General features: G+C 31.7%; 3 protein-coding genes across 3 annotated transcripts; all 3 read right to left on the reverse strand.

The window, feature by feature from the left end:
• Positions 1-383: 383 nt before the first annotated feature.
• LOC145636266 (serine/threonine/tyrosine-protein kinase HT1-like) lies at positions 384-4,376 on the reverse strand. Its single transcript, XM_081687776.1, has 4 exons — positions 4,181-4,376; positions 2,749-3,740; positions 1,899-2,354; positions 384-880 (listed from the first exon to the last, which is right to left on the reverse strand). The coding sequence occupies exons 2-4, from the start codon at positions 3,484-3,486 to the stop codon at positions 608-610; spliced, it is 1,467 nt and encodes a 488-aa protein (XP_081543902.1). The 5' UTR covers positions 3,487-3,740; positions 4,181-4,376; the 3' UTR covers positions 384-607.
• A 6,344-nt stretch (positions 4,377-10,720) lies between these two features.
• Positions 10,721-14,386, reverse strand: LOC145636267 (uncharacterized). The gene is made up of 3 exons (XM_081687777.1): positions 14,004-14,386; positions 13,017-13,245; positions 10,721-11,476 (listed from the first exon to the last, which is right to left on the reverse strand). Exons 1-3 carry the CDS (start codon positions 14,286-14,288, stop codon positions 11,052-11,054), a joined length of 939 nt encoding a protein of 312 aa, XP_081543903.1. The 5' UTR covers positions 14,289-14,386; the 3' UTR covers positions 10,721-11,051.
• Positions 14,387-15,783: 1,397 nt separating this feature from the next.
• LOC145637209 (uncharacterized) lies at positions 15,784-16,560 on the reverse strand. Its single transcript, XM_081688686.1, has one exon. It carries the CDS (start codon positions 16,558-16,560, stop codon positions 15,784-15,786), a length of 777 nt encoding a protein of 258 aa, XP_081544812.1.
• Between the last annotated feature and the right edge of the window lie 9,027 nt (positions 16,561-25,587).

Below are 25,587 nucleotides of genomic sequence, written 5' to 3' on the forward strand. Positions count from 1 at the left end.
CTTTAGTTACACATGCACCTATGCAAGTGACTCTTTAAATGCGGGAGGCTGAAGCAACAAGCGTTCACTCATCAAGTGCTTTCAAATACAACTGTTTCTCCTCCAGTTACTTTCAGTGATAAATTTAGATTCAAGTTGAAAACAAGAACTCCATGTAACAAATATTAACCGCATGCGAACTTTTCAAATATACACACACACATCAGCTATCGAATAGCTTGAAACATAGCCCCTGTCAACAACTCTTCTAAGATCACAAAACTTTCATCAATCATAGTAACAGCCAATAACTAATTAATCTCCAATGGAAAGCAAGTTAAGAAGAAAATATACTTCTATTTTTAAAGGCCATCCGAAATTATGCCCCATAAAAACTAATGATGTTGCAATCAAAACCAACCACCTCTTTTTCAATATTTAAATGTATATTGCTGTGCATGTACTCATGTAGTGTGTAAAAGAAGCGTTCAAACTCAGAGCATGCCACTATTCTATTGACTCCACTTGCATTGATGTGAAATAGTAATACAACCAACAAAGACTAAAAATAAGCCTATTAATTACAAGGTAATCTGATTGAACTACAAAAGCAAGGCCATAAGGAGAATCAGTTGAACTTAGGTTTAGGCATTGACTTGGAATGAGAATGAGGGGGACCAAGCTTTTGTATCCAATGAAGAAATCCCTTCCTATGATCTTGAAAAATAGAATTCTGTACCGACTTCAAGGTCCCATCATGGGCAAGTGAAGATTCAAACTGTTCAAGAACTTTCACGACCTGCCAAAATTCAGGCCTCTTCTCTGGCTGTGCAGACCAGCATTGTTCAATCAAAGCTCTCATGGCAGAAGGACAGCTCTTTGGGAAAGCAGGCCGCAAATTCTGCAATCTCGGATGGTTTCGGGTCAGATATTAGCTAATTTTGCATCTTATTTACAAGATTTAAAAAGGAAGACACTGACAACAGTTCTAAAAGACTAATCTGCAAACTTGTAGCTAAATATCAACATCAAATGATTTCATTACAACAGACAACAATACTATCCTCAATTCCTCAGTCCGAGGTATGAGATAGCTTCGAATTTCGGAAAAACACCAAGTCACTAAGATTGCTTGCCTCCTTAATCAAGTATGTGATACAAAATTGGAAAGAGGAAAAAAAAAATTATATTTGTACAGCTTGCAGCCTAGTTATATTACACTTAACAAAATCATTTGAGAGTAGAGACTTGTAACAAGTGTAAGCTAGTACATTCGAATTACAATGAAACCACTTAAAATTGAATTTCAACAGGGGATAATAGGTTAACCTAAACTTAAGAAAAATCAATTTTAAAGCATAATCTCAAACTAGTAATCAGCCAAGGTGATGCTCTACAGCTCTAGGCCAATGCAGATAATATGAGGTCAATATTGTTAAATTGATGTAATTGTTGACAAGAAATGAAATTTAATATATAGGAGAATATACATTAAAAAATAATTATTTGCATAAAAGTTAAACATTGTTTAGACGATTTTTCTTTTTCTAATTTGAAAAGTTTCTCTCGTCTTTAGGTACAAGATATTAGAGTTTAAGGTGGCTTAATAAACATAAATTTGTTGTAAATTAGATGGTAAGTTCTTCACCCCTCTAAACAAAGCTTACGATTCTTATCTTATTAGACACATTTTTTGACTGAAAAGAGATAATATTTGAAATTGAAGCCGACTAAGAATGACACGTGGCATGGTAGCGTATCTTATCATTAACATTTAATATTAATTGTAAATAAGTGCAAAATAGGCAAGTTGGATCCATCCAAAGGAAATTCCCACATAATAGAGACATGCAACTTAATATACAAGCAAACACATACTAGCAAAACCACTGACTAGTAAGTAGTAACCACAAACAAACCTTATTAACAACAGCATAAGCGGCCTGGATAGGGGTCATGTCCTCATAAGGAATATTTCCTGATACCATTTCCCATAACATGAGTCCGAAGCTGTATACATCGACTTTCCTTCCGTAAGGTTTATGCCTAATCATCTCAGGAGCCATCCAGCGATATGTTCCAGGATCATCAGCGAAAGGATCACAATGTACTTCCTCACAAGCAATCCCAAAATCAGCAATTTTCATGCGAAAAGATTGATCAATCAAAACATTTTCAGGTTTGAGATCCCGATGAATGACACCTTGTGAGTGCACATAATCCATTCCACGAGCAATATCGAGTGCTACAGGGATTAATTTCTGTAAAGGAAGTGTTTCATTTTCAAGCTTGTGTAAATATGACCTCAAAGAACCCTCTGACAAGTATTCGGCAACGATGCAGAATACGGGTGGTTGCCTACATGCTGCCACAAACTGGTACAAACAAAATTGTAGATGATAATAAATTAATAATTCATTATATAAGGAAGCCCAATTATTGTCATCACCGCATTCAGTATGAGATATAGTAAATGGTTTGCAACTACATACAATTTAACAACAAAATCCTAATATCACTTCCAAAAAAAAGATTAATATTTCGTATCCTGGATGATACCGGCAGTGAATGATGAAAAGATTGAAAACAACCTCATGAACACATATATATACCTAATATAATACTACGAAGTTCAATTCTAAATTAAAAGCAGGAAGAATCAGCTGCAAATAATGGAAAATATGCAACACAGACCATGGATACAGGATACCTTAAATAAAAAGAAACCCCCTAGCTTACAAAGAGACAAATGGAGCAAAGCAAGTTTACCTTAATTACATTAGGATGGTGGAGGCGTGATAGAAGAGAAACTTCTCTATTAAACTGCTTCTCTAATCGAGAAGCCAAGTTTCCATTTTCGTCATCATCAGGTACTCTAATAATTTTCACAGCAACAGGTTCATCCTTGTATATTCCATGGTAAAGCCGACTATGAGCTCCATGAGCAAACCTAAGCCCAAGAAATAATTGTGAAAGATCGACCATGTAATCATCAGCAGCTTCTACAGATGTAACTTTTCCCCCTCCATGATCAAAGTACTTTGCCCAACCAGAATCCTTCTTCTGCTTCAATCTACCAAAACTTTTCATAGGAGAAAAACTCCTCAATGGACTAGTATTCCTCCCATTGGATTTCCTGCCGTCTGGAGAATCAAAACTAAAAGAAAAATCAATTGTTTTCTTATCAGACTCCTTCCTTCTCGGAAGAGGAGTAGACGATCTCTTTTTCTCCAACCGAGCTTCCTTAAATGTATCAGAAACAATAGTTTCCGGCAGAGGTGATACAGATCTTTGCTTATTTGTCAACGGATTCTTTTGAATCTGAGGCTGATAAGGCTCTCCAACCTTGCGTACAGGGGCGGTATCAGGCACCTTAGGCTTAAATTTCGGGATTTCAACTGTACGAAATCTTAATGGAACGGAGGCCAATTTAGATGAATCAAGTCGATGACACACGGTGTGCGAATACTTCGCTCTCCTAATCCAGGAAGAAGACTCTTCATCCATTTGGCCTCCCACAAAATCAAAACCCTTAAAAACTACAAAATGTGATGATCAATAATCTACTTGCACCCAAATATACAAACTCCTCCATCAAAACATTAACCCCAAACTATCAACACCGGAACCCGAACCCACATCCATCAACCTAATTACACTATGTATTTACAAACCAAAATAGAGCTTCAAGCCCAGAATTTCTGAATACCCAGAAACCAACTAATCTTCGAAAATCGAATCCAATTTCAGAAATCTTAAGCCTGCGATTATTGACAAGAAACAATTTATCACCCACAAAAAGAAAACAACTTTCACAAAGAAAAATCAAAAGTAAAAGTCAAATAACACCATTCCTACAACCCCTTTAAAATCCCAACTCAGATAAGATGCATAAACAATTCAATTAAAACCCAGAAAACGACAGCTATAGACGACTAAATTAGCAATCAAACAAACAAAGAAAGACATAATTAAGATAAATTATCAAAAATCATAAACAACCCAAAAAAAAAAATAAACAATAAAAAATGGCAAATTATTGCGAGAAATCAATGAAGAATAGCATCATCAACAGCAACAACAAATAATGTATTATTAATATCAAAAATAAGAAAGACCCAGAAACCATAAATGAGATTAAGAAAAAAATATTAGCAAAAATGAATCAAAAATAAAATATGAATCAAAAGGAATTACATACCAGAAGGGTAGTTAGGAGAAAGTCAAAAGCATAATGTTTTAGAAGTTTGAAAAATTTCTCTCTCCTCTTCAAACAATAATTAGAGAGGATGAAGGACAGGATCTATCATTTGAGGGGCATAGCAAGGAGAATGAAGGAGAAATTAATCTCCCAAAATTCTGAAAAGTATGAGCAAGGTGTCCTTAAAGCTTTATATAACTTTTTTAAATAAATAAAAAGTGTCCTTTATTAGTATACGAATTGTATACGATGCTAAGGAAAGCGACAAATGTCAATATTGAAGTACAGTACTCCATATTTGATTTTTTTTTTTTTTCCTCAAATGTGGTAAGAAGAAGAAATACAGACCGTAGATGTGGAAAAATTTGGTCAATGGTAGATTGGTAGAAGTCAACAATATAATTCGGCCTAAGATTAGAGCTGTCAATTCAGGTAAACGGGTCGGGTTTGAATCGGGTCATCTCGGGTCGGGTCAATACGAGTTAATGTCATAACATATGCGGGTCGGGTTCGGGTTGGATCATGCTTGAGTCGGGTCACATCGGGTCATACATCTTATCGGGTTTGGGTCGGGTTAGTAAAAGGTCGGATTACATTCGGGTCGGGTGAAAAATAGGTCAGGTAAAATTCGGGTCTTTACGGGTTTAAACGAGTTAGGGTCGTTCTCGGGTTCGGTTCAAGTCAATTATTTACGGGTTATAATCAGGTCGGGTCATTCTTGGGTTCAAGTCGGGTTCGGTTCAAGTCAATAATTTGCGGGTTATAATCAAGTCGGGTCATTTCCAAGTCGGGTCATTCTCGGGTTCAATTCAAGTCAATAATTTGCGGAAAACATGTTTCGTCCCTAAAAACATGTTGTGAAACTAACCTCTTAAAATTGAAAGTGAAATATTTAAGGAATAGAGTTAGGATTCAATTTACGTTCCAATACCAACATGAGATAACAACCTATACATATTGATTCAATAACAAGTCGGGTTGAATTTGAGTCGGGTTGATTCGGGTCGGGTAGGTTTGTAACAGGTCGGGTTGAAATTCGAGTCGGGTTTGTAGCAAGTCGGGTTAAATTCGGGTCGGGTTAGGAACAGGTCGGGTTGAATTCGGGTCGGGTTAGGAACAAATCGGGTTGAATTCGGGTATTGACGGGTTAAAACGGGTTTGGGTCAATTTCAGGTTCAGGTCGGCTTCGGTTCAGGTCAACAATTTATGGGTTACATTCGGGTCGGGTCGTCTCTAGGTCGGTTAATGTTCGGGTTTGGGTCTCAAATAATCGGGTCAACTCGGGTCTAGGGTCGGTTTCAGGTCGGGTTCGGGTCACCATTTTTTTCGGATTCAGACGGGTCGGTTAATAGGTCGGGTTAGGGTCAGTATTTCGGGTCGGATCAGCTTTTGACAACTCTACCTAAGATAGTAGCTTACAACGTTTTATTTTAATTAAAACCAATTGGCAATAGTAGGATTTACTCCTCTACCTTATAGATCAATAATCCTTATAGGTAGCAATTAAATACTCAGTTTAGAAGAGATTCACGACCTGGCTGTGATACCATGTTCAATTTCGAAACAATATGAAATGGGCTTGGCAACCCGAACAAGGAGGAAGAGAGTTTGGTCCACAAACAAGGTTTAGAAGCTTCTATACTAAAACCAATTGGCAATAGTAGGAGAACTAGGAGCTATTCCTCTACCTTATAAAGTGAAACCATTTCTCCTCTTCCTCTAATGTGGGACACTCACAAGTGGGCAACAATGGGTTTCAACATTAAATCCAATTTTATATGTTCATCTTTGTCAATGACACGGGTATCCATATTCGACACGGGTACATGATCAAGTGTTCGACTCGAGTGTTTTGTGAGAAAAATTCATGATTTTGAACTAAAAAAAAGTGTCCACGTGTCGTAGAAGTTATAATTCATGTCTAAATATCAAAGGCCCGACACAACTCGTTGAGATGAAATAAAGAGTTGGAGTAATTTAAAATTTCGTAATGTCATAGAATAAGGACAATGGAGTATAAACTCATTTAATTCTTTTATTTTTTTTATTTTTATTGTTACACTAAGTGAAAGTAAAAATTTTGGAAGTTGTTTGATAAAACATATAAAACTTATTTATTGAATATTTTATTCACCTAATCCACCATTAACTTAGTTGATTACCTCATGCTCCATAGATAAGCTAAGTAGAAGTTTCCTAAGAAAGTTGTTAAATGATCTTTACAAATTTATAAAGTGTACACATTATATGTGAAATTAAACACTTTCTTATTAATTAACTGGCTCAACTTTTATTATTTTGGTCAATTAGTATGATAGAAATTCCATTAAATAAGACTTGACTCGCTTGATAAAAAATTTACCCTTGGATTTAATTATTATTCCATTGTAAGGGTACTTAAAGCCTTAAAGCTAAGGTTGGATTCTCTCCTACCTAAGCTCTTCTCTTTACCTCCCAACACCTAGCCCATAAATAAGAAGGTTGACATGACCTAATATGATATTTCCTCCTTTTCTTTTTAGTTGCCACGGTTTTTTAGTCACATTTGTCAATACATAACTTTAACCATTCATATCTTTAATTATCGATAAGCAAAAATTATAAAAAGTTGATATTTTGATAATGTATATTGTGATAAATCTAACAAGATTCCACATAACTATATTTTTCATTACGTATAAAAGCACAAAACACAATCAAAGAGGAGTGTGAGAATAGTGCTATAGTCAAAACGTGTCAACTAAAAAAGACGGTAGTATTTGGCATTATGAGATAAACCACCATGCATAACATGCGAGTAAGGTAAACATGTTGTGCTAACAAACAATCTTGTGCTCGACTTAACAAGAATTAGTAGTGGACGAATGTGGGGCCCGTGTGTCAAATAATGATATAATATTCGATTGCATGGTAAAACCGTAAAATGAAGGTGCATGATATTATAATACCAATTTTTATAATTTTATATTAATATATAATTACATACATAAATAATCTAAATTGTAAATTAGCTAACAAGTTAATCAAAATGACACTCTCTACTTAGGAGACCTACTATCCAGGTCCCCTCGCCCTATTGTCATCCCTCGTATATGAGCCTGGCCCACTATTATTAGAGAGAGGGAAAAAAAAAATAGGGGGAAAGTAGAATGTATGTCACAAAATAAAACGGGAATAGAAAGGAATATCCAATTGTAAGCATCAAAATGATGAAATATTTGAAGAGAAAGTAGAATAAGGTCCCCCACGAAAATAGGGGGGGCTGAGCCTAATAAACATGAAGTCAGGAGAAAAAGACGCTTAAATTGCGTATATCTAATTCCTATGGTAAGGCGCAAATATGCTTCCAAATTCCGTGAATGATAGATTAAGATTGCGTCTTTGTCATGGAATGAACAAATCAAATGTATGTAATTATGATTGCTTTAATAAATATCTGAATGTTGTTGAAACAGTTAAACTTTTATGTCTTTGAATACTATAGATTACGAAGTATTTATTGCTCTCACCCATATACAAAGTAATTAAAAAGCGTTTAAATAAAGTTTTTATATAATGTGATGCATTATAGTCTTAGGCCCTGTTATTTTGAGCTTTTTCAGCAGAGCAGAGCCGAGCCGAGCGTAGCAGATTTCATTATTATTATTATTATTACTACTACTGCTGCTACTACTGCTGCTGCTGCTGCTACTACTACTACTAATTATTATTAGTATAATTACTATTATTATTATTAAATATTAATTATTATTAAATTAATACTATTTTTATTAATTATTAAAAATTTATTATTATTATTATTAAATATTAATAATTAATTATTATTATTTATATTTTTATTAAATATCAATAATTAATTATTGTTATTATTATTATTAAGTATTAATTATTATTATTATTAAATATTATTTATTTATTATTATTATTATTAAATATTAATTATTTATTATTATTCTTATTAAATATTAATTATTATTATTAAATATTAAATGTTAATTATTATTATTAAATATTAATTATTATTATAATAATTCAATATGAAGTATTAATTTTAAGCAGAGCAGGGCAGAGCAGATTTCAGAGCAGAGCAAAGCAAATTTCAGCAGAGCAGAGCAGAGCAAAGTAGCTCTAAAGAACGGGGCCTTAACTTTTTATGTCATATACAATTTTAAATTTTAAAAAATGTAAATATAAGTTATACAAGAACTTGACATGCAACCTCAAAATATCACACTCAATTTTTATTACTAAGCTATATCACATTTCATGTTTACTTTTGAAAACAATGTATTAAATGTGCAATATTTATACTCCATTAGAGCATTGTTTAGGCGCAAGTAATTTTTTTTAAAAAAAAATCAATAATTGTTTGTGATGAGACAATCATGTCCGGACAAATAAAACTTCTTAAAGACGAATAGAGTAATATAAAGTTTTTTTTCCCTAATAACTTAGCATTCATATAAACTTGACAAAACTCTTCTGATTTTACTGAAAAACCCACTAGCATCATATGTCTTTCATTTTTTTTAAATGAATTGTGTATTAACAACATTTTAACAATAAATTTGTTTTAAATGATTAGTGAAAATATGTGATCAAGAACTCCGTAGCATAGAAATAGTGCAGACTTATAATCACTTTAAATTAACCAAGGAAGTATTAAGTGATAAATGATGATTTAAAATGAAATGAGCCTAAGAATTTTCTTGTTTTATGTTTTATTATGCTAAAGCAATTTATTATAAAGGTAAAAATTATTGCTTGAACCCGTGATTTCTTTGCACTTGGTTATGTTTGAGAGAAATTTAGCATCTAACCGATAATTATTATCTGAACATGCCAAAACGTAAAAGTAAGAATGTAATTGATCTATTGGTTCATGTATGTTCTAGAATTTTTATTTTATTTTTTTGCTTTCGGGATATTTTTAAATTCTTTTTTTGCTACTTTAATGATTTTCATATGAATCATTTCAACTATAAAAATGGTGGAGGTTTTCAATTGATCTTTTATTAAAAGTATGTTCTTTATTATAACTCCGTATTTGGTTCTACTCATTTATTATTTTTATACGTTATTTAAAGTTCTATTAACTTTAACTTTATTTATTCTATAACAATTTTTATTTACTTTTTTTTAAAATTTTTTTTAATAATCCACGACTCATGAAAAATGAAGGGAATATTACTAATCTACTAACCATGGAGTACTCCCTTCTTATTTTTAAGTGTCCTTATTTGATTTTGGCACTATTTAGTACACGACCTTGACCAATATTTATATGTGTAACACTTCTTCCACTCTAAATCAGATAACACATTTTGATTATCGACACTATTTATTAACTTTGCTTTGATTATTTTAGGTATAAAAAAAAATAGTCAATGTGTACTTAATTAAAATTCAATTTTTAGTATTTTTTACAATAATATAATTAAAGATATATTCGATTGAACTTTTGCATTGACAAACGTGAGATAAGAAATGTGTCATCTAATTTGGAACGAAAGAGATATGTTTCATAAGTAAGATCAAACATAGTCCTCACATGGGTATTATCCCAATATAAATTTCGAATATCAATTTTTTTATAATTCATACTTTACATAGTGTTAATCAAAGATATTATTGATTAAAGTGTCTCGTCATCAAATATGTTGATCAAACTGGTACAATTAAAAAAAATAAATAGAGGGAACATCTTAAATTCTTAAGGAGTACGAGTATTTCAATTACGTAGTATTATAATCAACTAGATGTCTAGATTTTAATCTAAGTCAGGCCCAATTTATTCCGGACTAGGCCATCAAATATAATTAGTTTTGAAAGAAGTAGTTGGGCCTAACTGTATTAGATTATTCTCGCCCAACTTAATTTACGGGTTCAAACCTCAGATTTCCCGCTAAAGATGGGCCAAGATTAGGGATGGCAATCTAGTCCGGATCCGATCCTACTCCGCCCCGATCTGAGTTAAAATATCCGCTCCGAGTCCGAGAAAAAAGTAATCCGAGTTCGACTCCGTTAAAATAATCCGACTCCGAGTCGGAGGAGGGTCGAACTCAGATCCTACAAAAAATCCGAGAAAAAAATCCGACTCCGACAAATGTCCGACTTTAACGGATTATCCGACTCCGACTCCAATAGATAGTGGATTTTTGTGTGGTTCATGGTGGCATGGGTGTGGGTTGTAAAGGCCCAAATAGCCCAACATCTCCAAGTATATTGAATAATGAAAAAAAAACTCGAAGTCGGAGGTCGGATATTGAAGTCGGAGTCGGATGTCGGATTTAACCTCCGACTTCCTGTCGGGTCGGAGTCAAATTTAGCATAATCCGCTCCGAGTCCGACCCGTTGCCATCCCTAGCCAAGATGCCTATTTCAGGCCAGTTGTGCACAACTATGGATTGATGTTGCCCCTTTCCTATTCGTCTCTTGGAACTTTGGATGTCATCAACTAACTATGGGAGGATCCACAACCAAAATTAAAATATCATAACGATTTTGGTGAGAATCGACCTGTATTATAGCAATTGAAAATTCAAAATCAAAATAGTTAAATTCTTCATTATTTAGCAATTGAATCAGAGTCTATTACATATAAACTTTAAATAACAAGAGGAAGTACTCTGTATTAAATTTCGGCTTTTCAATCAACTATTAACTAACAAGAAAATTGGTAACAAGAAACGAAGATTGCACACTATTGCAAAGCCAATTACGGCAATCTAAAGTCACAACTACCACACACACTCCTACCTACTTTACTAGTAATACATTCCGCAATTCCTATACACTCTTCAAGACTAAAGAAACGATCATACATACAATACAAAATAAAATGATGATAACCCGCCAAATGGAGGAATTCTTACACAACTGCAACTGGTTTCCTATGCATATCCATCAATGCTATAGTTAGCATAGAAGCTGCCCGTGGAGGCTTGCTAATTTGACTCGAATTAACGCGATTTGCTGGTGCATTAACCTCCTCTTTTCTCTCATAAGGAGTGCTAAACCACTTTGCTTGCTTGTATTTTTGCTTCCTCCACGGACCCATGTGCATTTTCTTATCCTTCATGCACTTCTTGGCTGCGGCACACAATACCTTGATCAAGGCCTTTAGTCGTTCGGCTTTCCCTACAAAGACCTCGGGCAAGCGACTGACTAATCGGTTGTAATCGTCGCTTGCTCTTGCAATCTCAAAGTCCGCTCTGAAACTTAATTCGATTATCACCCTTACTTCTCCCCTTTTCGAGCTTGAATTATCAACTACGTCAATGAATGTGTGCTCACCTGTAGAAGAAATGTGTAAACATTTAGCACAAACATTCCAATTAATTGTGCTAAAACAAAAATAACTCGAGCTCTAACATGTCACTTAGAGGTCAAGAATTAAACGATACACATACAACCCTTAGAGCCATATATAAGAACCAAAAGTGAAAATTCAGTACTAATTACATTGATCAACTCGTAATTCAGTACTCATTCCTAATCCTATTATAATATAAAGAATGTATTAAATGGCTGTATACAGTTATACACCCCTGCACAAAGCCCCTTTATTTTCCTCCTTCGCCTTAGCTAGAAAGGCGAAGGGGAATTTTCAATTGGTTTGTCTATGTTGCTACTCTCAATTTGATGGGTATTTTCGTCTATGTCTTAGTATATTACTGTACTAATTAGTGTGCAGTGGGTTTTGGAGTTATTATGCTACATCTTGTGTCTAAGAAAATTCAAAGTATTGATGAATAGTCAATTCAATCACACTTAAGTAAGGCTGGCTGGATCTAGATCCAAGTAAATAAAGATCTAATTGTAGAGTAACCAACAAACAACTTGCATTATCGCCCCTTATATGAGCAACAGATTCCTTTCTACAAATTGATGGATATAGTAAAGACAAGGGGAAATTAAAAAAAAAAAGAGGAATAAAAAATTCATAGTGAGGTTAGTCAATTTCACCTATAAAAAATTAATATTTTTAATAACGCCAACAATCAGAGGTGGGTGGTTAAGAAAACTTTAACCAACTATGAAGTACGGAGTATAATAGTGTATAATTTCTAGAGGATTTTATTAAGGAATTTAAATCGAAGTAAATTTGTTGAATTCAACTAGGAAAAAAAAGGAAGTTAAGTTATCGACTTTTAGATTTGAGACTTTCAGTTATAAACTTTTGAGGTACTTTATTTTTACTAAATAAATACGAGTACTAGATGTTTCCAAATACTCGTTACATGTACATATCATTGAATGAGATCTATACCAACTTTCAAATTAGTCCACCATATAAATAAGATTAAAAAATTACAAACAAGAAAAGGTATAGAGAAATTAAAGGTAGGCAGACCCGTAAAATTCGATCCAAAACTTGCTCAAAATACTTATCAAATGACACAGATCCAGCACATACATCTAACTATATTGAATAGTTTAGAAAATCTTCCAATATTAGTTTTGACACTTTTGACCATTTATGCATTGATTGACCAATGTAAAATAAGCAATTTGGTAACTATGAAAATATTACCGTACTAATATTATAATTGATTGCAACTTTGAAATATTTTATATCTTACAAATAATACCCAAAGTTATACGAGTAATTAATATATATTTAACGGAGCTAATATTTTAATACTCCGTATTATTTAGAAATAGAATATATTGACAATTATACATATTTTTATACAAGTAGATAACTATCAACATTAAATTGGTACGAGTTAAAATTACTCCAACCTGACTATTAATTACGGATAGATAATATTATAAATGAAACGGAGATAATATTATTTACAATAAAAATATGAACAATTCGAATTTATACCTGCAGGGATTTCTGGTGTACTTCTCCATTTAGTCCGGCAAATCGCGCTACTGTATCCGGCATTTCGAAGCCGGCTAGAGACCTCTCTTATTAAACAATTTCGGCAATTGTTTCCCGCCACTGCTTTGCCGCATTTACAATAATGCCCTTCACCTTGCAACTCTTTCAATGCCTCTTTCGTCACATTTCTAATACCCGTTTCTAGAGATGTCGTCCGGCACAATGTCGCCTGTAATTTATTAATAAATTAGTTCGAGACAATCTCATTCAAAAGTCGATATGTTATTTTATAGTCATATTTTCTTTTTAAGAGGAGTCCTCACATATACTCTATATAATAATTTCGTGCTAAAAAATAATTTGGTTGAAAAATTATAAACTCAAATTGACCTCATTTAGAACAATTTACCATAATAATTTAGTGATTCTAATGAAGTACAATAAATTAAATATTGGAAATTGAATAAAAAAAAAACAAACAAACAAAAATTTGCATAAAACATTTTAAAGTCGTATGAAACTTAATTCAACCAACTCTATCTTATATTTCTAGATTAATACTACCTCCATTAACTATAATAGTTAACGGAGGTAGTAGTTTTGCAGGGGTGTTTTGAAATTTCCCTATAAAATCAGAAAAATACATTTCTAGGAGAAAACCCCATGAAATTAATTATATGAATAATTAATTATCATATAACCAACCCAAAAAATTTAGGGTTCGTTTGACATTGCTGTGGTTTTCTGTTTTTTGGTTTTTTGTTGTATAAAAGTATATGATATATGTCGCATAATGAATCAAAAATTATTTAAACTTATTAAAATCATAATAATTTTGAAAACTGACAACAAAAAAGTGAAAACACCTTTTTCTTGTTTTCTGTTTTTGGTTTTTAGTTTTCGAAAAAACAGGAAACTAAAAACCAAAAATAATGTCAAACAAGCCCTTAGCTAATTAAAATAGAACTCAAAAAGATAAAACTTTACCTGCAAAAGATTATGCTGATTATCCCAAAAAGTCTTATTTTCTTCAAAACTATTCCCCGAATTCTCCCCTTCTTCCTCATCATCAAATAAAGCATCACCCTCTTGATGATACCCTTCGTTACTCGTCGTGCTCTCAATAGACCCCTCCAAAAACCCGAACACCGAATCCGACGAGCTAACCGCTAGCTCGTCGTAATACTCCACTTTCTCGTCGCCCATCGAATTATCGTAAGCCAATACCCGGCGACCCGCCGGGAACCTCCCCGGTGCTCCGGTGATAGCCATATATAACAATATCACACGTGTTATAGGTTGTAGGACAAGAAAGAAAGGGAAGGATATTCTAGTAGTAGGTTTATTTTTATTACCACAAAAATTGATGGTATTCGTTGTTTTATGTGAATTTTAAGGGGTTGGTTTTATAGTTATATATATAAGGCGAATGAGGTTTAGAATTGGGTCCCACTAATTTGGATCAACATGGGACCATCGAGTCGCCGCGCATATGGTGAACTAGGAGTAGACAGCTAAGTTCCACGTCAGATTGTTACTATTGTTTGTTCAATAATTTTATCAAAATTTTAATTTAAGTTACCTTTAGCTTGTTATTTTTGGTTGTGATACTTTTTGGATATACTTCATACTTGTATAATATGCTCGAATATTCTCATTTTTTCTTTGGTTTATCCTCTTTCATTAATAATTCAATTTTGTGTAGGTTTAACTTTTAGGGGAATCCAGTTTGGAATATTTTATAAAATGCTAGGAATATAGCATTTTTACAAAGTTTAAGGACAACTAACAAAGGTAATTTATACTTTCCTCAAAAAAAAAAAAAAAAACCAAAGGTAATTTATACGGTAGATCTTGTTGTACCTTGACATTCTTGTATTTAATGTAACATGCAAAATTGTATTTTATAGTGTTTCTTTGAAGAAATTTTCTAAATGAACCTAATATGTGATGTTGTAACATGTGCATAATAGAACCGAGATCACCTAAATCAGTATTTTATAGTATTCTTTTAAAAAGAGATCGTCTCGTAACATGAGTATATGAATATTGTAAAAGTTAAAATGTTATACGTAAATTTAAAGAGTTAATGTTCGTACACTTTATTAATAAAGTTTTTGTATGGAATACTCCGTACTATATAGTATAGTAAAAGCAATGGAAGTATATGCTAAGAGAATTTCTCTTGCTACGAGAATATCCAAGATCATAATTTTCAGTGTTAAATTTTGTTTTCTGCCATTAAAGTTATATACTACTCCGTACAATAAATATATACTTGCAAATAATTTACAACTCTGCAATTTTGTTAAAATAATGTACCGAGTAATACGGAGTAGTTTGTTAAAGCTAGCAAATACTCCGTATTAATATGGTAATGTTCCATTGAAGGAAAATGAACATAGCCGGAGAGTGGTAAGCAATACAGACGGTCTATGTGACAATATAATGCGTCTTTCTCGTGTATGCATGCTGTATGTTTATGGAACAACCATGAAAAAGGGGACCCACCATTGCCAACAAGGATTTGATATCATCTACATTTCTAGATGTCTCTATTCTATTTTCGAACGTGGCATCTATAAATTTACCTCATTACTTATTTTCCTACCTCTTATGATTAAAGAATTTTGTTTTTTTTTTGAAGGATCTTATGATTATAGATTTCATCTTTTCTCTCTATTTTTTTTTTTTTTTTTTTTTTTTTTTTTTTTTTTTTTTTTTTTTTTTTTTAAGACAAGAAGAACAAAGAAAACACAAAAATAAACTAAAATGACCAAAATAAAAACCGACGCCAACGAGCCTGAGCTGCCAACCAGTGTGCTGGAGCAATCCATTGACGAGGAACCTTCCGGAGTTCACAAGAATCAAAATTCTGAATAACAGAACGGATATCCTGAATCAACCATAAACTCTGAATATCTCCATCACCACCATTCTTCAAGAGAGAAAACAAAGGCATACAATCCGTATAGATTAACAGCCTCTTATACCCTCGACGACTAGCCGCTCGAAGACCCCACAGACAAGCCTTCAATTCAGAATGAAGAGGAGAGGTTGAAAGAAAAGCTCTCGAACTTCCACCCAGAATCTGGGGAGAATCTGTATTACGAAAAATCCAACCTGCCCCAGCTGCGCAATCCTGAACCTTACAAGCCCCAGCAAACACCAGACAAATGTCAAAGGACAATGTTGAAGAACCAGTGAGGCAACAAGAAACAACCTCCCTCCTTGATCTCCGTAAATGATTATGAAGCGATGAATGCAGCAAAAACTTAAACTCCTGAGCAGCAAAACTCCTGTCAAACCAATCTTGCATGAAAAGCAAAACAAGAGCTGGAGACAAAACACCTTGACGAAAGATTTTAAGATTACGAGCCAACCAGATAGCCCAACAGAAAGTCACCAAATGAACTAGTCCTCCCCAATTCTTTGTTGTGCGAAAACACAAAGCTAAATCAACAAACTCCTGAGGGAAAGAAATATCATGCCGACGAGGACAGGAGGAACCAATTCTATATTTTTGGTTGAGTGTATGATTCATTGACTCGGTTGTGACTAGTTCCAAAAATCTAGAACTCAAATAAATCAAATCTATTATATATATATATAGATATCATATAACTAATATATAAAGCTAAACTTTTAGTTAGGTCACGAAATAGCGACACTTGGCATTCCAACTTTTCGCCAACTGTCGCGCAACCTTGGATAAATTTAAATAAACTTCATATGATTAAAAATCGTCTAAGTGTCGCGCCACCTTGGATAAATTTCATAAGATAAAAAAAAAATTAGGTATGAATTCTATTTTCAATCAAATTAGGACAGAATTTTAGAATAAGATTATTAGTTTAGAGTTATATTTTCGATAAAATACCAAATAATAAATTTATAATTAGGTCACAAGACAACATCATTTAGCGTTTTAATTTTTCGCCAAGTATCGTACCACGTTGGATAAATATAAATTGACTTTGTAGCAAAAAAAAGTTAATTTAGAATTCTATTTTCAATCAAATTGAATTATAATACTACCTCCGTTAAATGTTATGTGCAACTTTGGGGTATTATTTGAGAGATATAAAATATTTCAAAGTTGCACATAACAATTAACGGAGGTAGTATAATTTTATCTTAAAAGTCCATAAACAACCCGGGCATTGCCGGGGCACAAAACTAGTATATATATATTGGAGTTTTTTCCCGAGTTTTTCAGAGAGCCACATCAGGCGCCATGTAGGATAATTAGTTTAAGTGGTAGCTAATTAAATAAGAGATTATTAATTTCTTTTACAATTAAATAAAACAAATGGCACGTAAGCAAAATTGACGAATGAGATTTTAAAGTTTAAATTAATTAAATACAAAATATTATTATCTTTTGATATTAGGAATTTAATCTAATAAATTTAAACTAATATCTATTCAAAATATAGTGTATGTGTATATATATATATATATATATATATATATATATATATATATATATATATATATATATATATATATATATATATATATATATAATAACAATTTTAATCACAATATGAAAAATATTTTTTAAAAAATACTAACAAATCGTGCATCGCACGGGCTTCAACTACTTAGTTTTAAAATCACCCTACCTCACGGATTGAAATAAATCAATTTTTTGTTTTTTTTTTTCAATAGTAAGAAAAAAGAAAATATTAAAAAACCCTTCTCGCCAGGGAAAATAAAATAAATCAAATTAGTTTCAAATTTTTTCCACCTAAAGTTGATTACTGTAAAATTATTATGTGTCAAAAGTGAACTAGCACAGTGAGACGTATTATTTAGTTCACTAACACCTCCGGGGTTAAAATTAAAATGTACGGGATACATTTTTTACAATGAAAAATTATTTAGTTGCTGAAGCAAATTATTGAAAATTTTGGTGCTTTTTTTTTTTTTTTTTTTTTTTTTGAATTATAGCCATTTGACACTTACAATCATCCCTTAAAAAAACTAAATTCTCAATGCAAGAATTAAACACTCTTAAACTAATGGCATCACCGCTTCTGAACTGCTCTGAATAATTTTAAATGTCTTTGCATCGTTCTTGACGGAGAATCATTGATGTATAGTAACAAGAGTAATAAAACTTGATTAGCCATCAAGATATGCAAATTTACAAGACGAATCTTCTAAATCTGCAACCCTATACCAACAGACCCACAATTCTACAAATTTGCAAGACGAATCTTTCAAATTTGTTTTCTTGTCCTGCACACACGAAAACAACCAAACAAATAATACTAAATATCCCACCATTAGGGAACTGACTAAACCTTACAAAGAGGGACTTAGTAAACCCTACATAGAGGGATTAACTATATATAATCACTATATTGGTGGTGATTTTTATTGGCTAAAAATATAAATTGAAGAAGACTTTAGGGCTTACCGTCGATAAAAATCGATGGCAGCTCTTAAGTTTTACTATAGTGGCTAGGTTTGAAGATAAAAAATAGAGAAATATTTTAGGATTTAAAGATTGAGAGATTTTTAGGGTTTGAAGATAGAGAAATTCATAAATTCTACTAATAAAAATACAACCCCAAAATCTTTGGCCGTATTTGGTGAACAGCTTAAAGCTGAAAACTGATTATGTTAGCTGATTTTGACTAGTTGATTGTATTAACTGATTTGACTAACTTATTTTATTGGCTGATTGTATAAAAGTGTTTGATAAATAGCTGATAGCTTAAAGTTGATTGAGTATGTGAAATGACTAATAAGCTAATTGTGGGGTAGGTAGTTTAGGTAGAATTTTAAATTAAATGGGAGTATAAATGTCATTTCACAATAAATGAATGAATAAGCTAATTGAAAAAACTCCTAAAAGGAGATTTTTTTAAAAAGAGCTTATTTAGTGGAATAAGATTTTCAAATTGATTTAGCTTATTTAATAATCAATAAGCTAATATTGGTCAAATAAGCTCATTTTGCTCAAATAAGTTGTTTACCAAACACAACCTTTAATTGTTGTATTCATTGTGATATTGGAAATTTTAGTTGAATGTATATAATTACCGGTGTTTAATTTTCTCCAAGAAAACAATTATAAAAAAAAAAAGTGTAGAATTTGAGGATTTGCAAAACTATTACAACGTATACAAGAAGACAATTTGTTTTCAATGGGTGCTCGATCTCACTTTTGTTTTCGTGGGATATAATATTTGATTGATTCATGGTGTGTTTGGATTGATGGAAATAGTGGAAAAGGAAGAAAGGGAAATGGAGAGATGTGATATCTTTTATTTGGATAATAAATGAGGAAGAAAGGAATTAGAGGGGAGAGAAATGGAGAGATCAAATAATAAGAAAATGATCCCTTCAACAATGGAGAGATTTAAAAGGAAAATTTATCGTTCTTCCCTCCCCCTCCTCTTCTTTTCCTTCCTTTTTTTTTTTTTTTTTTTTTTTTTTTTTTTTTTTTTTTGAAGGCTTCCTTCCCCTTAATCCTAACATACTGTTAGAGTTGTTCTAGCCAACTAGTACTTGATCAATTTCAGAATTGATTTTACTACTCCACAAGTGGCGAAATGGGTCCAAATATGTAGGAATTAGGATTGAGATTAAAGTTTGAAACTAATATTGACCAAGTTCAAATTTTGGGATAATGATAATCCAACATAACTGATTTAGGTTAATTTAAGATTAAAATCAAAATGTGACAACTTTTTTGCATATTATATACCAGTAGCTTATCTGTATATGACTAGTCATTTATCCCGTTTTAAAATATTTGCTTCAATTCTACTTTTTGCACTATTTAGGGTCTGTTCTCATTGACTCAACTCAGCCGAACTGAACTGAACTGAATTGAATTGAGCTGAACTAAACTGAACTGAACTGAGCTGAATTGAACTGAAATGAAATGAATATTTTATAAGAGAAGGAAATTAGGAGCTGAGCTGAGCTGAACTGAACTGAACTGAAATGAATATTTTATAAGAGAAGAAAATTGGGAGCTGAACTGAACTGAACTGAGCTGAACTGAATTGAATTTCAACGTAAGAGAACAAGCCCTTAGTTGTCATACTTTGACTAATGTTTATGATTTAAACATAAGAAAAAAATATAGTCTTGTTGAAATCTTCTTAATAAAGGGATTATTATTTTTCAATTGTTATACTTATCACAGTAATAATTAAAGATATTATTGATAAAAGATTAGCATTAATAATATATATCCAAGAGAAATTGAGCAAGTATTTAAAAACGGATAGAGCACGAGTAAATTGAACTCCCTCCGTCCTATAATTACAGGCAAATAACTCTAAAAAATACGGTTTTTAAGGAGGATGGAAAAAGTAGAGGAATATTGTATGAAAAAAATAAAAAGTGAAGAATATTGTATGGGGATAATAAAAAGTAGAGAATATTGTATGAAAAAGTTAAAAAGTAAGTAATGATTTTTTGGGTATGTGTGTATTTTGTATGAAAAAGAGAAAAAGTAAGTAATGATTTTGTAGGTATGTGTGTAATTTGTATGGAAAAGCTAAAAAATAAGTAATAATTAGGTGTTATTTTAGTAATAGGAGGAACATTTTGAAACACCCAAAATAATATATTTCCCTATAATTATGGGACTGATGGAGTAATTTGGAAGACAATTTATAGAGTTGTTGGGGAAGATTTCTTGATTAGTCAGAAATACGCGGCGTCTAGAGCTAGTGTTTGTAACTAGTACCAACTCAACTTATTTTTGTTGTCTATTGTGGGGCCAAGATGTTCCCTATTTATTATTATTATTATTTTGAATAATTCCCTATTTGATTCTCCATGCTCAAACAATAAATTACGCCAATCTCTAATCTCCATCCTCCACGTGTTAAGAGGGCATTTTAGTAATTAACTAAACTCAATTATTGAGAAAGTTTGTCCTAATTATTTCTGATATTTCCACATGGCTATGAAAGCTATTGAACCTTTAGTCTAGTGATGGGCAGATTTTCGTGAATTTAAGTCCACATGATTGAGAGGAGAAAAATAAAGAAAACTATAAATAAATTTTCCAAAATACTCGTATATTACAAACAATTTATCATGCTTAAACAATTCTTAAAGTGCACATGTTAAAAAAAATTAACTATTTCAAAAAATATATACTGTAGTTGCAAATCTTATCACATTTATTTAAGATAACTTGCATATGTTTAGATTCAAATGTGTCCAATCGTCCATGTTTAATGTGGAATTGTGTCATATAGATTTAATAAAAGGTTGTCTTAGTTACCATAATACTAGTATAATTAATAAGAAGTACTTATTAAGGATTTAAGATTCTTGATACCCTCCATAGGATTGTTACTTAACAATATATATTTTCATAATACTAAGGAAAATTTGCAAATTGCAGCCATTTAAATTTTTTTTTGCAAATTGCAGCCAAAAGTTTGTATAAATTGTATATTGCAGTCGATTCAATTTTTTCATCGGTTTACATGTTCAAAAATCTTCGGTTAAGGTTTTAGGGGTCATTTTAGGCCTTAGGGACCTGAATTGAGCTCAGAATTAGCAAAAAAATAACATAAGTTTCTCATATTTATAGTTTCCCACAAATCGATACATTTTTGTTACGCAAAACGAGATACTTGCGTTATTTTTTTGCTAATTCCAAGCTCAATTTGGTCCCCTAAGACCTAAAATGACCCCTAAAACCCTAATCGAAAATTTTTCAGCTTGTAAACCGATGAACAAGTTGAATCGGGCTGCAATTTACAATTTATATAAACTTTTGGGCTGCAATTTGCAAAATAAGAACTTTAAATGGCTGCAATTTGCAAATTTTCCTAATACTAATTGACTTTTATTATGTATGATTTTTATCAATGCATGATTGTAGATATTAATAGTAAAAATGTAAATTCAGTATAATTGTAGATATTAATAGTACAAATGTAAATTCAGCGGTAAACGGATAACGATTATAGCTTTAGGGTCTGTTCACATTTACTTAATTTCAGTTCAGTTCAGCTCTAATCAGTTCAGTTTAGTTCAGTTTAACTCCAATCAGTTCAGTTCAGCTCCTAATTTCCCTCTCTCATAAAATATTCATTTCAGCTCCAATCAGTTCAGTTCAGTAAATGTGAACATGTCATTAGTCTTGCTAAACTTATAATATAATAATAGTAGTAGTAGTAGAAGATGTAAATTATTAAAGATAAACTACACTTGATTGCCAAACATAATTTTAGTCGATTGCTCCGGCCCCGTAGCTCCTAACTCCTCCCATCTCATTTCTTTTCGGCTACAACCTACCCCAATATCATTGCAAGTACCATAACTTCTGCATTTTGTAGGATATTTGCAATGACCTAAATGATATGACACTTTATGTCATAATCTTAATTTCAGAAATGTGATAGTCATGTATAAGCAACATTAATTTGGATATAACTAGTCATTATTATATTTGATTATCAGACGATAAAGTTTAAATAATATTGTTATCAAATTAATTTTTAAAATTAGGCATGTTCCTATCAATTAATAATTCAAACTAGGAGATCAAGGGATCCGAGTTTAATTTTCTTTTCTATACTTCGAGTGGCAAAAAAAGGATATCTATTTCTAAGGGTGAGTTTATTGCAATTTTGCAAGTCTTGAGATGAGTCTTGCTCAAGATTCTTGCAATAAAGTTATCAAAGACTCATGTGAGCCTTGCATTGAGTTTGAAAAATCAAAATAACTCATGTCAAGACTTTGCACGGAGAACAAATGCTGCAACATTTGGTTGGAGTCCAATCACAACTTACCACCTCACCTACTAAAAGTGATGGCTATTCAATCTCGAAGGCTAGTTTGCATGTAATTTGATTAATAATATTTACAATAATTTGTTTTTTAAAAAATAATTAAAGATAATTTCCAAAAAAAAAAAAAAAAATTGTTTTGAAGAGGGTAAATGAGTTTGGAGTGAGTCTTACGATAATGTGTGAATTTGGTGAAAGTCTTGTATGAATCTGTATAATAAAATAAATATTTAAAAGTTAGTGAAAAGCTGATGTGAAATGGTCTGAAAAAAAAATCTGGGTCTCATCAATGTCTTTTTTTTTTTTTTTTTTCTTGTCTTCCTTGCCCTGTTTTGCTCAGATTAGATATATTCTGCTTTGCTCTGTTTTCAAATAATAATTAATAATAACTAATATTTAATAATTATAATAATTAATATTTATTATTCATAATAATAATTAATATTAATAATTATCAGTTATAATAATTAATAATTTAAAATATTAAGAATTAATAATTAACAATAATATTAATTAATAATTAATAATAATAATAATAACAATTTTTTTTTTGAAAGAAAATTAATAACATTAGATAACATGCCACAAGATTCGCCGAAGAGTTAAAATGTCAATCATTGTAGCCACTTGCACACTACATAATTTTATTCGGATGCATAAACTTGGCATACCAACCATTCAACATGATGTGAATATAGGAGTAGCAAAATCAACTATGTTTGAACACTAGCGCAAAGATAGTATAGCCAAAGTGCGACATCGTATAGCACTCCGAATTTGGAGGGCTTATCAATCGGAAAGAGACAATGAAGGTGATAAGAAGGAAAATCAAAGTGACAATGGGATGATGAAAATGACGATTATATGGAATTAGATGGTTAATTCACCATGATGTTAAACTTATTTAATTGTGTTCCTATTTTGATATGCGGTTGTAATATTTTGAAGATGTTAAACTATTGTCTTTTATCTTTCTACTATTAACATATGTTAAATCTGGTCCATATTTGTTCATGTTTTCACTCACCTAAATCAATGGTATGCACTTAATAATAATAATAATAATAATAATAATAATAATAATAATAATAATAATAATAATAATAATAATAATAATAATAATAATAATAATAATAATAATAATAATAATAATGCCGAAATCTACTCTCCTCTGCTCTCTTGAAATTTGCTCTGTTCTCCCCAGAAGCTCAAAAGAACATAGCCTAAAATAAATTTTTATCCTTTTTATACTACATTGATGAGGTTTATTTTATACTACATTGATGAGGTTTATTTTATACTACATTGAGGTTTATTAATAGCTTAGATTTTTGTTAAGTATTAATAATAAAAATAATAATTGGTGGGCGTTATTGTTTCTGGATATGAAAATAAAAAATATCTATCTCCTATATTTTCTTTTCCAAAATTGGTGCATTATTTTTGTATGCCATTCATATTTACAGAAAACAACATAAAAAAAAAAATTAAAAAAAAAAAAAGTTCATGAAAAAATAGGATTATGTTTTGACATACTTCACATACACAAAAGTGGATGTATGTCTATTCAAAAAAAAAAAAAAAAGTGGATGTATGTGAATAATATAAATGTGATGCACGGTTTAGCCAACTTATGGTGAAGATTGAAGAATCGATGTATGTCGACATCCATAACTTAGCTTTCATGAACGTATAAGTGGGCATACAATGCATGAAAATATCGCCATTTTGCGAATATAAGTTAGGAGCTATGAAATGAGAAGAGTATGAAACGAATATGAAGACATCTAAAGAATTAACAACAAGGTGACCACCTTTCAAAATTCTTATAAATTTAAAATTTGTACTTCTTATAAGTTGTTGGCATAATAATTACTGTCAATTTTTTTATTTGGTTTTGAGTTTTCATTTCATAAGGCTCTGTTAACTTTATCTTTGTTGTTTCAATGAATACTACAAGAAATGGGGTTGAATTGTAGTATGACAGTTTAGCCAAACTTTTTGCGGAAATAAAACTAAGTAAGCTAAAGGAACTGAAAGATAGCTAAAGGAACTAAAAGTGTAAGAGAGATTTTTACTTGGAAAACTCCTTAGCCCTAATCAAGGAGGAAACTCACGACCACAAGGGATTTTAGGAAAAGAATCTTCACTAGAATAGGGCAATGACCTATTACAAACTAAAGACTCTAACTTCAAGTTCCTCAACGAACTCAAAGCCCCGACTTGTTACTCTTCTCTTCTCTTTCTCTCTTCTCACTTCTCTTTCTCTTCTCACTTCTCTTTCTCTTTCTCTTCTCTTTCTCACAAATAGATTTTCACTCAAACTTCCCAATTCCTCAATACAAGAGTTCACTCAAACCCTTAAACATTTCTCAAATACATATGAAAGATGTATGAAACTAATATGTTGGACACTTTGAGACATGTAAGGAACTTGGAACCTAGAGGAACTGACTCACCAACGTGGAAGACATAATATATTTCTCATGAAAAACTATTCCACTTAAGAGAGACACTATATGGAATGACTCTCTAAAGTCAGACAGTTTTGAAAGAATTAAAAACGTTCTATTTATAGAAGATTAGAAAACCCACTAATTGCCCATGTTCCTTATGATCAGAAGTGGTCCGAATCTTTAGGCCCACGAATAGAAAACTAATTCTGATTATAAGCAACAATAATGGGTCAATTAGTTGCTCCACGACTTGCCCAATAACTTCGTTCCTTTTTGTTAGGAAAGCAATCAGCACGTTTTGCAAATACCAGCCACAAGTTCCTTGGGGAC

This window comes from Chenopodium album, chromosome 6, assembly GCF_948465745.1.
Source record: "Chenopodium album chromosome 6, dcCheAlbu1.1, whole genome shotgun sequence".
NCBI classification, from domain to species: Eukaryota; Viridiplantae; Streptophyta; class Magnoliopsida; order Caryophyllales; family Amaranthaceae; genus Chenopodium; species Chenopodium album.

Coding starts and splice junctions, on each gene's coding strand:
- LOC145636266 (XM_081687776.1), bottom strand. CDS start 3,486: ATGGATGAAGAGTCTTCTTCCTGGATTAGGAGAGCGAAGTATTCGCAC. Junction 2,355..2,748: donor ACCATCCTAATGTAATTAAG/GTAAACTTGCTT, acceptor TGTTTGTACCAG/TTTGTGGCAGCATGTAGGCA. Junction 881..1,898: donor CTTATGCTGTTGTTAATAAG/GTTTGTTTGTGG, acceptor CCGAGATTGCAG/AATTTGCGGCCTGCTTTCCC.
- LOC145636267 (XM_081687777.1), bottom strand. CDS start 14,288: ATGGCTATCACCGGAGCACCGGGGAGGTTCCCGGCGGGTCGCCGGGTA. Junction 13,246..14,003: donor ATCAGCATAATCTTTTGCAG/GTAAAGTTTTAT, acceptor AATAAATTACAG/GCGACATTGTGCCGGACGAC. Junction 11,477..13,016: donor TACACCAGAAATCCCTGCAG/GTATAAATTCGA, acceptor TTTCTTCTACAG/GTGAGCACACATTCATTGAC.
- LOC145637209 (XM_081688686.1), bottom strand. CDS start 16,560: ATGAATCATACACTCAACCAAAAATATAGAATTGGTTCCTCCTGTCCT.